Raw genomic sequence first — 13,808 nt, 5'->3', positions numbered from 1 at the left:
CGGTTTCGCCAAGGGGAAACTTCATTCGCTTTCGAGCCTTGTAGAAAAGTAAGGAAGTAATTTTCAGTACTCAAATTGCTTTTTGCCTACTCCTTACGGGTTTTACTATGAACTTCAAGTGTCAAAAGTAACGCACATTTTCTTGAAGATTCTGGACGTTCCACCGTATGGGTCACTTTGCGGTTACCGAAGGGTTCGCCTAGCGGTTTCGCCAAGGGGAAACTTCGTTCGCTTTCGAGCCTTGTAGAAAAGTAAGGAAGTAATTTTCAGTACTCAAATTGCTTTTTCCTACTCCTTACAGGTTTTACTATGAACTTCAAGTGACAAAAGTAACGCACATTTTCTTGAAGATTCTGGAAGTTCCACCGTATGGGTCACTTTGCGGTTACCGAAGGGTTCGCCTAGCGGTTTCGCCAAGGGGAAACTTCATTCCCTTTCGAGCCTTGTAGAAAAGTAAGGAAGTAATTTTCAGTACTCAAATTGCTTTTTGCCTACTCCTTACGGGTTTTACTATGAACTTCAAGTGACAAAAGTAACGCACATTTTCTTGAAGATTCTGGAAGTTCCACCGTATGGGGTCACTTTGCGGTTACCGAAGGGTTCGCCTAGCGGTTTCGCCAAGGGGAAACTTCATTCGCTTTCGAGCCTTGTATAAAAGTAAGGAAGTAATTTTCAGTACTCAAATTACTTTTTGCCTACTCCTTACCGGTTTTACTATGAGCTTCAAGTGACAAAAGTAACGCACATTTTCTTGAAGATTCTGGAAGTTCCACCGTATGGGTCACTTTGCGGTTACCGAAGGGTTCGCCTAGCGGTTTCGCCAAGGGGAAACTTCATTCGCTTTCGAGCCTTGTAGAAAAGTAAGGAAGTAATTTTCAGTACTCAAATTACTTTTTGCCTACTCCTTACAGGTTTTACTATGAACTTCAAGTGACAAAAGTAACGCACATTTCTGAAGATTCTGGAAGTTCCACCGTATGGGTCACTTTGCGGTTACCGAAGGGTTCGCCTAGCGGTTTCGCCAAGGGGAAACTTCATTCGCTTTCGAGCCTTGTAGAAAAGTAAGGAAGTAATTTTCAGTACTCAAATTGCTTTTTGCCTACTCCTTACAGGTTTTACTATGAACTTCAAGTGACAAAAGTAACGCACATTTTCTTGAAGATTCTGGAAGTTCCACCGTATGGGGTCACTTTGCGGTTACCGAAGGGTTCGCCTAACGGTTTCGCCAAGGGGAACTTCAATTCGCTTTCGAGCCTTGTAGAAAAGTAAGGAAGTAATTTTCAGTACTCAAATTACTTTTTGCCTACTCCTTACGGGTTTTACTATGAACTTCAAGTGACAAAAGTAACGCACATTTTCTTGAAGATTCTGGAAGTTCCACCGTATGGGGTCACTTTGCGGTTACCGAAGGGTTCGCCTAGCGGTTTCGCCAGGGGGAAACTTCATTCGCTTTCGAGCCTTGTAGAAAAGTAAGGAAGTAATTTCGCCCTTACACATTCCACTGCTTGTTTCATCAACTCCTGCCCTCGCTTGGTGTCAGTTATGTCCCACGTGCATAGTCGCCCTAGGATTTTTACAGGTTCCTGTTCGATTGTGGGAATTTCGTGATTGTTCAGTGAGAAGACTCTGTTGCCAATTTTCCCCTTCCCTTATCTACATTCGAATAATCCGTCAACATCTTCTTTGGTTATTCCCTTCCAAAGTCTGGACCAAAATGTACCGTTGCGTTTATTTGAAGTCCTTCGAATTCCCATTAAGGGGGGGGGGGGACACTAATTGTGATAGCAGAACACATGTACAGTTTTCGGCCTATGGGGATTTCTATAGTTAAGGACCACAAGGTGACTGACATCGACGCGGATAAAATTACAGTAGGGTGCAGTTATCAATCACGACAAACTAATATGTTGAAGTCGATGGTATGAACTACAAAATAAGTGAAACCCCCCAAAAGTTATGGTACTGAAAACATTATACGCCCTCTTTTTTTTTTCAAACATTCTTTATTACTTTTAGCAAAACAAACAACAAAAAGAAAGCATGGCAGCTACAAATACGTTAAACAAAGCACATGTAAAAACCACAAAATAAAAGCAAAAACCAGTAACAACAGTTAACGTTAGTCCTAAATCCCTTTGCCCATATTCATTCAACAATATCACTATACATTATACGCCCTCTTTGAAATGGGTCATGCGGGGCCATGCGGAACTGCAGCGGACTCACAGAGGCAGTCAGCTGTAAAGGTCGCGCGCATTGATACACCGAATGGGGAAACATCATGGCCTTTAAATATACATACGATCTGAAAGTTGACTCATTATACTACTATGTACCAAAGTTAATGCCCCGCTGTCTTTCACGTTACAGTGTGTAACGTTAGTTCACCTTTATTTGCAGGGTGACCTTTATCCGTTGTCTTTAAAAACAGCACATTTAGGAGTATTACGTCTGCTGACAGGGGTTTCAAATTTGCATTATTTTCAAAATGTTCCGATTTGAAACCACAGTCCATCGACTTCATTTTCTTAAATACGTTTTTTCTACAAACAACGGATTTAGGTCACCCTCGGATAAAGGTAAACCAGAGTTACAGACGCTTCCATATTTCGGCCGCACTACTTTTAGTTGTTTTTGTTACCCCTACGTCATTGACCCTTAATTAACGTTACCTCCGGGGGTCGCGGAAAAAACCGGCTTAACAGCATGTTGTAAACAGTCGTGCCTGCCACTGACAGATCATCACTGCCAGCTTAAAGATCTCTAAAGTTGTCTCCAATTTTGTCTCACAGGTGAGTTTTCCAAATGGCGATACGGTCGAAAGTTACTAAAATCTTGTTCTCGGAGTAGTGTAGAGTAGAAAATACATGTACGAGTCAAGGTGTGGTATAAACCGGTGCGTTAAGTCAAAGACGCCGTACTGCAGCTATGTCATAGTTTGGCTCCAAATACGTGAGCGAGTTACAAAGCAGTACTTAACCGTATACACCTTTCTCACGTGGCGGCCATGATAGATCTAAAACGAGTTCAATGCGGCAAACAAAAAGCTGTCCATCATAATTAGAAGTTCAGCCAATGAATTAGGAATTAGGAAAGTGACCAATAAGTGAATGGCTGCAAATCCATCAAAAATTTGCATTATTATGTTTTTGTTTTGCATCTCATACGGGACTATGAGATCAGTCTACACTACTCTAAATTGCTACATCTTTCAGTGCATAACACTACTTGTAATGTTTATCATTCTATCTTGTATTATAAAAAAATTTGTGGTTTGGGGAAAAACTAAATGGGACCTGATTTTAGAAATAAGTTTTGTCTGTTTGCCTCATTGACCTCGTCTTCGATCTATCATGGCCGCCGCGTGAGAACGGTGTAGTTGGGAGAGCTACGTGCGTGGTAGTTAACAAAAGTGTTCGCAAAAATATATATAAACTCATCGCAAATCTTACCCAGGGCAAGAGCAATCTTCCCCGCATGGCAGAATTTGAGTGAGGAAGTAATTTGTAATCAAATTCTGCTATTTGTGTTTCTTTACATGAAGTTGTGCTAAGCATTTTCAAAATCTTCTTCCAATCAAAAGAGTCTATACCGAAAAGTGTCTGTCATTTCTGTTGGCAGCTTGGTACCACTGTGTATTTCTGAATGAGAGCAGTATAAAGTGATTTGCAGGATTTTGTCTTGATTCTCATTTTTGTTGTCGGTTCAAGCAAATGTGGGGGCGGGCTAACCAGGTGCGCTGGGCGGTCAACTGAGCCTAGGGTGTTTTCCATAGAAATTGTGCTGGATATGATTTACTGACATGTACTGTGTCTATAACGAACGGTTGGGTGGTTACCTGTAGAAAAGCATTGTACTCTCGGGAAGAAATCTTTCAGTGATCACACAGATGATTCCTTCTTTTAATCCACCGGGGAAAGAAGAGAGTTCTATCCTGGGATTTCACATTTTCATTGCATCACTTTGTGTATTTTCATTTGATTTGGTGTTAGATTAACATAACTTTTGAGCTTGAATTTTTCAACTGTCATCAAAGAGCCGCGCAATTAATTTTGTTCTTGTTTGTGTTTTTGTCAGCACCCTAAAGAAAGAGTGCAGTCCGGCAAAAGAAGAAACAGAAAATGGCGTCCAAAAGAGTAGTGATAAGAAAAGAAAACGATTGACCAGTCAGCAGCGAGAGGAAACGTGGTGACACCAGAAGACTTCTGTACCAGACTGACTACGCTGGCTATAGCATTATGGAGAGAATAATTTGCTAATAGAGTTAAGTTGGCCGGCCGCGCAACATGAAGATGAGCGTGGACTGACTTCCCTGGCCAATTTCCCAATTTTTTGCCGAATTCTACGATCCCCGTACCCCCGTAGGAAGGCCTGGTGGAGGCTAGTATTAAACACAGGCCAGTTGCTCTAAGAAGAGAAGATGACACTACGTGCGGTGCTCTGTGCTGGACTTCTGCTGTCTGGCTTCCAGGCTTCTCAGGACGTTATCGTTTCAGGCGAAAACGTCGAAATACCCGAAGATTCGTCAGTTGGTAGCACAGTGGTGCAGTTGAGAGATTTTCTTAACACCAGCGTTGGTTCTACAGTGGGCGGCAATGGGACGTTTAGGTCGGCAAACATCACCGCAGGGGACGATTTGGGACGGTTCGGGGTTCGTGATGAGGACTCGGCGTTGATCGTGGCGGCACCGCTGGACTACAAGTTTTACCCGCGGTACAACCTGACGGTGGAGCTGGGTAACACCAGGAACAATAACGTTCTGTACGTGAAACTTGTCATCGTAGTCCTAGACGTGCCGGGGTACCCGCCATTCTATAACAAGCGGTGTGAAACGCCAGTCCTTCCCGCCAGAGAGAGGGGGGTAGTCCGCGGAGACTACACCCTACTCAGCAGTGATGACGGGTTTTATGCATCATTAAACGGAGAGAGAGTTGCGTCGTACAGAGACTTCCTTCAGTATGCGTTGGCTAACAAGTACGCGGATAATTTCGTCTTGAGATGTGATTGTTCAGCAAGATTCCTTGGAAGTGTAAAAGAAGCCCCAACTACAGACTGGGCTGTTCTTGCCGCTATACTTCAAGGACGACGACAACAAGGTAGGCTCGAACTCACATGCCAGGACAAAGGGAACATTACTTTACTGGACATTTCTCTCGATGACGACTTGCCTCGGTGGGCACAGAGTAGTCAGTTACAAATTGACGATAGTGGCCGCATTTTCATTGCTGTAGAGTTGAATGAGATATGGTCCACATCATCATACTGGATACAATGTGGCGGCAACGTCGAGACTATCGAGGGTGCCGGTACAAACCTGTTGGAGTACACATCTCATTATAACGTAACAGGATGTCCAGAGGGCTGGTACGGTGTGTACTGTGACAAGGAGTGTGTTTGCAAGAACGGAGCCCGTTGTCACGGCTTTAACGGTGCGTGTGAGTGCCGTCCGGGCTGGAGAGGGAGGGCCTGTGACATTCCCTGGCCTGAGGTCGTCATCTTCGAGACACCTGGCGATTCAGTCGTGAAGTACATCGGTACCAATCTGACTTTGACCTGTGTGGCTCCACACATCCGCGTAGCAAATATGACGTGGACTTATCAAGCAGGAAAAAGACATCATGACACAAAAGTAATCGAAGAAGGGACAGTACAGAACGGTTCCATCAGCTTTCAGCCAATCCTAGAATCAGATAACGGCAGGTATAGTTGTCTGGTACAGGACGAAGATAGCAAACTTTATAATGCGAGTTTTATGCTGAACTCCACGGAATGCAGACCCAACTACTATGGAGAAGTTTGCAGCCGAGTGTGCGACTGTGAGTACGGGGGGACGTGTGACAGGTGGGAGGGTTGTCTGTGTCCTCCGGGTCGTCATGGCGACAGGTGCGAGCACATCTGCGCACCTGACACATTCGGGTGGAACTGCAGCATGAACTGCAACTGTGCAAACAACGCCTCCTGTGATCCAGTCAATGGCAGCTGTATTTGCGCTGAAGGACTGTCGGGTGAGTTTTGTCAGATCGTCCCTGACAAGAATCAAGTCGTTGTTGTAGTGTTGGCGTCCGTTATCCCGACCATTGCTGTAATCGGTTGTATCGTGACTGGGGTCCTGGTCAAACGGCGTCACCACCGCCCAAAAGAAACGGAACGTCAAACTGTGGACTTGGAAATGACGTCCGGCCCGCCCCCCATGGAAACCCTTTCATCGTGGGAAGTTGAGAGAGAGGACATTCGTTTCGAACACATGATTGGCGAGGGACAGTTCGGCCATGTTGTACGGGGAAGACTGCGCGTGCCGGCAGGCTACGAGGTTTTGGTCGCCGCTAAAAGTATCCGACCTGATCGTATGACAGCCTCTGCTGTTCGTGACTTTCGCCGCGAAATGGACATCCTTGCCAGGATCCACGAGGACAAAGAGGGACACCCGAATGTGGTGAAGCTTCATGGCGTTATGACTAAGTCTGAGCCTCAGTACATCTTTGTAGAGTACGCAAGTAATGAAGAACTGCGGCGGTACCTGTGGACTTTACGTGAACATTTTAAGACAACGAGGAATAGCAAACTGTTAGAACGGCTGGGGTTTGCGTGTGACGTTGCCAGTGGGTTATCAGAGCTGGCACGTCTGAAGATCGTGCACCGGGATATCGCAGCTCGTAACGTCGTCATCAGCGACAGGAAAGTGGCCAAGATAGCGGATTTCGGGCTGTCGCGTGACGTTTACGTGTCGTCGGCGTACAAACGCACCAACCAGGGCGGGGAGGAGGAGCTGTTGCCGCTGAAGTGGATGGCGCTGGAGTCGTTACGGGACGGGGTGTACACGTGCGAGAGTGACGTGTGGTCGTACGGCGTGCTGCTGTGGGAGATCGCCAGCTTTGGGGAGGAGCCGCGCTATGCTGGCGGCCCGATGCACCCGGACGTGTGCACACTGTTGGAGCTGCTGAAGAAAGGAGTCCGTCTGCAGCAGCCGGAGAACTGTCCCAAGTCTGTGTACCGCATCATCAGGTCCTGCTGGATAGTCGACCCATCGAAGCGACCAACACCTTACGAACTGTTCCGGAAGATGGACGAAATGAGGCCACAAAGACATGCTGCACCCGTAGCCAATGGCAACCGATAACTTTCCTTTCAGCCCAATCTCTCCAACTTTTACAGGTTAAACTTATGAATCCACAATCAAGCTGTTTGACCATGGGATCTATGGATATTTTTGCTTATTTATAAAAGCCTAAGTATCCTTTTGAGCATATTTTTCTGCCAACGACGCTGCTTGTATTACTTGACATGCAATGAAAGAAATGGCTCTGGTCTAACAGCCTACACATTGTCTTTCTGGGGGTGGTTTCCGTCTAATGCTTTAATCACAATCGAGAAAAGGGGTCCCGCCGGGTAGTTTAAGGGCGTTTTTTGGACTTCGGGCGTGACCACTACGTGGCTCCGTGAGACCTCCAGTGGCTACCGGTTTATATTTGGGCATGACAGGAAGAATGCAGACTATTTTTTTCATTCTTTTTGCATTTTGCTACATTCCAAAAGTAAATTTTGTGATGTAACAGAATGTTTCTGTTTTTGCAACCTGACGTTGTCTTGATGTTTCTGTTGCACAGTAGCACAGATCACTGTTTAGCTAAGATTGCTTATGCCTGTTTTTTTTCTCATTTCTTGATGAGTGATGGCTTTCTTCTTGTTTGCTCGTAAAGGTGATCATGTCTTTTTGTGTAAACCTGCTTATGTAGCTTTTGTAAATTCTAATGTTTGTGTTTTGGAAATTGTATGCTTGCTGTAAGGCTGTTTTGTATTTTTTTATTTGTGTATGTGTATGAGCTTTTTGATATTTGTATGTTCTGTTTAAAATGTTCTTATATTAAGGTTTGTGTAAGCCTAACATTGTATTTGTAAACATTGCAATGTTTGTGTGAGTTTGTTAGTGCTAAGATAGTGGTGTATTTGACGTGTTTATCTTCTGATTTTTTGTTTTTATGCAAATGGGAATGTTTGAGTAATATTTCTGTAAATTTGTGATATGTGTAAAATTGAAACCAGGGAAAGAAAACCCTGCACAGAAACCCAGGGATGACACCCCTGCACAGAAGTCCTAGGGAAGAAACCCTAGCCACAAAAAAATCCAGGGGGGACAAAACACCCCTGTACAAAAAGTCCTAGGGAGCAAACCCTAGCCAAAAAATCCAGTGGGAATGGTCCTTGCAACAATATGTAAATGTGTTATAGTATATAGTATTGCATATGCCTAGATGACTGAGTAAAGGTAGACTAGTGTGTAAAGTGGTAAGGTAATGCTAGTGTAAATATTCTATAATGATTGGCTTTAGTTGTGTATATTTAGTCGTATGCTCTATAGTGATTAGGTGATTATCTTTGAATGTTCTGTACTTTAAATTATGACTTTGTGAATGAAATGTGAAAAAAAAATGACCGGAAGAATGCAGGCTAGCATGATGCGACTACGCACGCGCGGAAAACAAATTCCTGACATAACTGTATAAGTCTGGGAATTCTTGACAAACGGATGCACATTATACTGCTAGGCTCGCCCCCGAGGCGTCACCAAAAACTGTAATATTGGCAAGCAAGTTTGATAGAAGACATTAGCCAGGATTGAGATGCCATTTGTATTTCATTTTAAACCTCTTGTTTATTATGTGATGTCAAATCAATGGATGATACTCAAATGTTATAGATAAACATGGATGTTCTTTATACCAAAGATTATGTGAAAAAAGGATAGATTATGATGAATCATTGACACCTGCACCCATACCATCAGGGGTCATCAGGATGATACAGTGTTGAACACAAGAAGGGAAATTTGGACACATTTTTTGTGTGATCCACTGACGTAAGCAGCCCTGGTGCTCGTTCCACGGATTTATAATCATAAGGAGTTTGATACCATATGAAAGGAAATCACACACACTTTCTATTGATATATAACACAATGAAATTGATGCAGAAACAACGGAAATATGATCAGCCAAAGTTAATATTCCAAACATTTTGTGCCGAGTTTAGTATAAGAATGATTCAGAAGGTCTTTGTCTAAGATATATTATTACACACCATTATGTTGTCAGTATTTTCATTTTGTTTTCTTGTATGATGATGCTTGCAGGCTGACCTTGCTGATGCGGAAGGATTTGGGGAAGTATGGAATTCAAGGCAGTGTGGGATGCCCTGAAGCAATTTACCTTGGCCACTCACCAAGTCCTATAGATAAACACTTTGTTATGCTTGTCGGACATTTTAATGAGATTAAACATTGTAATACCCCTTCCTTCCCTCATTAGAATCGAGCACATGGTTGAAACTTGCAGGAGACATTCTGTCATTCAAATTCAATGTCCAAATTCACATAATTGAAGCTATTGTACCAGAACTACTTGTAGGCTTGCGGAAGAAAACTGCGTGAATCGCCCCTAGAATGCAATAAGCCATGAGAACAGTTTACTTAGTGTAACTTGATATCTATCAACCATGATGGTACCTTATCCCAAAATTTGTAACTACTTGAGGAGTTTGTCTAGGATGAACACGCTGTGTTTGTAAAATCTTTAAGTTTAAGTCTTCCAGGCAAGTTACATGTATCCAGGTGAGTACTAAGAAGCTGCTTGCATGATCGCTTCACTTAGCACTGTACAATTGTTAGACTCAGGTGTGTAAACAATGGGACCACAGTCAGCCATTTTGGGTACTTCCTTTTTTTCCAACCATTATCTAACCTTGATCATAAGTATCAAATACTTAAACAAAGATAATGACAAATGAGTGGGTGACGTTTAAGGCCCATTTGTAATCAATATTTGTTGATGATCTTGTCTTGAAAGGCTTTGTCCTTTAGCAGTGCATTTCATGCAGCACCTATCAGTGACGCCCATGGCAAGCAGGAGAATGTGTAACCAATACCCCTTCCCCCCACCTGGTTTATACAATGTATTCTCAAGTTGAATAGAACCTCCTACAACAGGGGAAAAGACCCTCCTGGGTGTAAACACAGGCTATTCAAAGCCATGGACACGCTGACAGGGCACGAGTGCCATGTTATACTCTGTGTATGTTAGCCACAGATGACAAGGACATACAATTTCAGTCACAGGTGTTATGGTCACAGAAAATATTGAGTTACTACTGTAATGGTAGAATAAAGTTAAGTTGGCCAGGTAGGGATCCTAGTTTCCAGTTGGCCCGGCGTTAAACCTCCTTGGTTCAATCTAGAACTGTCATTTATGCCCTGTGTGCTTTTTCCAGAACCCTGTAGTTGTACATGTACATGTAACGTTACATCACTGGATGTCTTGCCACAAGTTTGTCCCTTCTCACTTTGAATGTGTTCACGTTTGGTGCCATCATATCGATCAGTGCAATTTACTTTACTTAGCTAGGTTTCTGCACCTTAGCTATTTTGCACCATTTCCTCTTGAGTTTTTGGTTACTTGTGGGCTGCAACACTTCCCTGGTTTTTTGTTACATTCTTAGTTGGAATGTGTCATGTCATATTTTCTGCAGATGGACTAAGTGTTTATTATCATAGTTCATTGTTCTTTGTGTTAAAATTCCACTGTCAGTGTGAGTCCCTCCCACATACATTGTACATTTGTAGGTGCATTCTGAGGGTACAATGTACACTCAGTCTTCAAAATTTCCTGGGCATTCACACACCTGTCACACACCAGCAAATCATTCTGGTCAGTTGACCACTCCTATAGCTCCACCAACCCAACATTTAGCCACACAGTACGAGCTCCCATTGGTCCAATCGCTAATTGCTATGCTATCTCTGGTTGAATTATATTCTCTTATTACAGTCAGAAGCAGTCAATTATCTTAAGGTTTCTATGATGTTCTTTTCAGGATGGCAGGACCAGAACGGGAATTTACAGGACTAAACGATGCTGATAGACGGCATTTCGACTTTATGCAGACTTTACTCCGTATATCTGAGGAACTCACTGCTGATGAAACAGCAAACGTTAAGTTGTTCTGCATGCACCTTATTCCAAAAAGTAAGTCAGAAAAACTTAGACGAGCGGTTGATGTATTTGTGGTTCTGATAGAATTGTGCAAAATAGACCAGGAGAACCTAGACTTTGTCGAAGAGGTCTTAGAGAGAATCGGACGACAGGACCTCGTAAGGGATATCTTGCGCCCTTTCCAACCACCTGACCGAGAGATTCCTGAGAACCCCGAACTTCGACCGGGAACGAGTGCTGAGGGTGCAACTGAAGATGGTGAGTGTCCGAAAGCAGCATTTTGTTGTTAGTCCATGTACTTTAATATGTAGATGGTATCTGTAATACATGATTAAAGTAATTAAAATTATTATTCATAACCATCCCATATCATTCTTTCGAACTTCTGCTATTTTCATCTCAAAACATTTATTTCAGGCCCCAGTGTCATTCCGTTTAGGATGATTACTGTCATAAAGGCTGGTATAAAATTCTGAATTGAGAATATATTTTTTATTTTCATATGAAATTTTGTAATCTTTTAGGTTTCTAATTCGTTTTTAACCCCAAGGTATATGTATTTTCAACTACTGTGATTCAGTGACAAGTACTGAACAGAAATTTGGCATGGGGAAAATAAATGGAGGCTAGTGATTTCTGAATTGTACATTTTGCACAGGCATTATACATGGAGCATTAAATTTGTAGTCCATATTGCTGTCTAAACTAACATCAACAATGCTTTGAATACTTCCAGGAACTACAATGTCCAACACCTACTTGGTCATAAATGGTCAAAGGCACATGATCCAGGAAACCATAGATCATCATAGACGCAACATAGCATCGCTGTGTCGTATTAAAAGGTCACAGGTCAAGTTCAGAGGGTACAGGAAAGGCAAGAGCATCCTGGTGCACTTCTCCATACCGCGGGAGAACACAGGAGTGCTGAGGCTCATGGCAAATCACTCCGACCCGAGGCTTGTATACATGGGCGTCAAGTCACTGCAAATCGACACGGAAGAACCCATAGAGGTCACAAGGGAAACAGTGCTGTTTGGTGAGTTGCTTGTTTACTACATTTTAATTATTACTTTTATCAACTATATTGTACATGTCTTATATCATTGAGTAATATGATTACATTCAGTGATGTGTGTCAACAACTATCTTGTAAGATAGATTTTCATGTCAGTAATACAGTGTATATGATTCTGATTTGAGTTTCAAAAGTTTAAGTCTAAACTAGATGTAATGATAATGGCTTAAAATGTATATGACTATATTATGGCGCATTATGTTATGTCTTTGATAATGACTTTGTTTGCACGACAGATGTCAAGAGACAACTGCCAGCAGATGACATTAAGGTGGGATGCAGTACCCGAATCAAACAACAGATGGCGCTGAAGAACTGGACTCACCTGTCTGCCCTGAACCTGTTCTCGAACGCCCTGCCCCTCCACTTGCAGGTAGCTGAAAGTCTGGAGTACCAGGGCTTCTCTTATAGCCTGGTCAAGGCTTTGGCACAGAGGGATCGGCTGAGAGAACACAAGATGAGGCAGCTTATCAAAAACCTTAAGAAGGCAGAGGTGGATTCCAACACATTCATGACGATGCGTTCCGAGCTGATCATCGGAAGAAAACTGAACGAGTTAAAAGAAGCCCGTGAGACCATCACAGTTCTTGAAAAACAGCTAAAGCAGGCTCATGAAGACATAGAGAAAGCCAAGCATGTCATGACCCATAGACATGGGACAGAGTACAGGGGAGAGAAGCCACCTGTAGGCTGGTCCGTACTGGTCGATGACCCAACTTTAGCTGTATATAGATATGTAGATGATAAACACACTAAATCTGCAATGCCAGAATTGGATGATGGGAGAAAGCAAGAGGAACACATTTCGTCCCCACCAATAAAGGAGCAAAGCCAGTCCAAGCCAGCTGGGGCAGAGGGAACGACTGTCAGTCATGAGAATTTCAAAGTAACTTATGATGGGCGGCGTTCAGGAGTAAAGTTTGAAAGGCCGCGTGGCGTTGCAGTCTCGGCAAGTAACGAGATATTTGTTGTGGACACAGGTAACAAACAGGTTGTAGTACACGACGTGCATGGTGTTTACCTCCGTCACTTTCCAACAGTTATCCAAGGTACTGGGGGCAAGTTAATGAGGCCATTTGATGTGTCTGTTGACAAAAATGGCACTCTCTGGGTAGTTGGACGAGGGAAATCACTGGATCATGTTGTTCAATACAACACGTATGGGACTATTGTGTCAAAGATTGACATACCAATGATTGAGGATTACCGCGGAATTGCAGTGAACATGTGCAATGAGTGCATCTTGGTAACTGAGACCCATAAGACCTATTGCACAGTGCTGGTGTTCAGACCAGATGGAATGCGGGTACAATGGTTCCGGCATCCAGCTGATCCTAAAGCTGGGATGAAATTCCCAGAGTACATTGCTGTGGATGAGGGTGGGAACATCCTTGTGACCGACAGCACTACTCATTCGGTCTACAAATTGGATGAGTTTGGGGACTTCCTGTTCAAGTTTGGAGGTTACGGAAGTGGCAAAGGTAGAGCTGCAGTATCCCAACGGTATTTGTATAGACAGCTCGGGGCATATCATAGTGGCGGACTGTAGGAACAGTCGGGTACAGATTTTCAATAGCCACGGCGAGTACATCCGTCATATTGACAATGAGTGCTGGACAGAAGGTGTGGCCATTGGACCAGATGGTCACCTGGTAGTGACCAATTTCTATGACCACACTGTGACTGTATATCCCAGTTATTAATCGTGAAGTTTTCCATTTATTTCTTTTATTAATCATGTGATTCAT

General features: G+C 43.3%; 2 protein-coding genes across 2 annotated transcripts; both read left to right on the top strand.

Annotated features, from left to right (window-relative positions):
• Positions 1-4,420: 4,420 nt before the first annotated feature.
• LOC118405976 (tyrosine-protein kinase receptor Tie-1-like) lies at positions 4,421-7,359 on the top strand. The gene has a single exon (XM_035805830.1). The coding sequence runs from the start codon at positions 4,421-4,423 to the stop codon at positions 7,115-7,117; it is 2,697 nt and encodes an 898-aa protein (XP_035661723.1). The 3' UTR covers positions 7,118-7,359.
• A 2,002-nt stretch (positions 7,360-9,361) lies between these two features.
• On the top strand, positions 9,362-13,609 carry LOC118405975. Its single transcript, XM_035805829.1, has 4 exons — positions 9,362-9,604; positions 10,864-11,240; positions 11,719-12,021; positions 12,297-13,609. Exons 2-4 carry the CDS (start codon positions 10,865-10,867, stop codon positions 13,607-13,609), a joined length of 1,992 nt encoding a protein of 663 aa, XP_035661722.1. The 5' UTR covers positions 9,362-9,604; position 10,864.
• The last annotated feature ends 199 nt before the right edge of the window (positions 13,610-13,808 follow it).

This window comes from Branchiostoma floridae, chromosome 18 (assembly GCF_000003815.2).
Source record: "Branchiostoma floridae strain S238N-H82 chromosome 18, Bfl_VNyyK, whole genome shotgun sequence".
Classification (NCBI taxonomy): Eukaryota; Metazoa; Chordata; class Leptocardii; order Amphioxiformes; family Branchiostomatidae; genus Branchiostoma; species Branchiostoma floridae.
Note: the sequence above shows the minus strand (reverse complement) of the source record. Positions and strands in the feature narration are given on the sequence as shown.

Coding starts and splice junctions, on each gene's coding strand:
- LOC118405976 (XM_035805830.1), top strand. CDS start 4,421: ATGACACTACGTGCGGTGCTCTGTGCTGGACTTCTGCTGTCTGGCTTC.
- LOC118405975 (XM_035805829.1), top strand. CDS start 10,865: ATGGCAGGACCAGAACGGGAATTTACAGGACTAAACGATGCTGATAGA. Junction 11,241..11,718: donor TGAGGGTGCAACTGAAGATG/GTGAGTGTCCGA, acceptor GAATACTTCCAG/GAACTACAATGTCCAACACC. Junction 12,022..12,296: donor AAGGGAAACAGTGCTGTTTG/GTGAGTTGCTTG, acceptor TTTGCACGACAG/ATGTCAAGAGACAACTGCCA.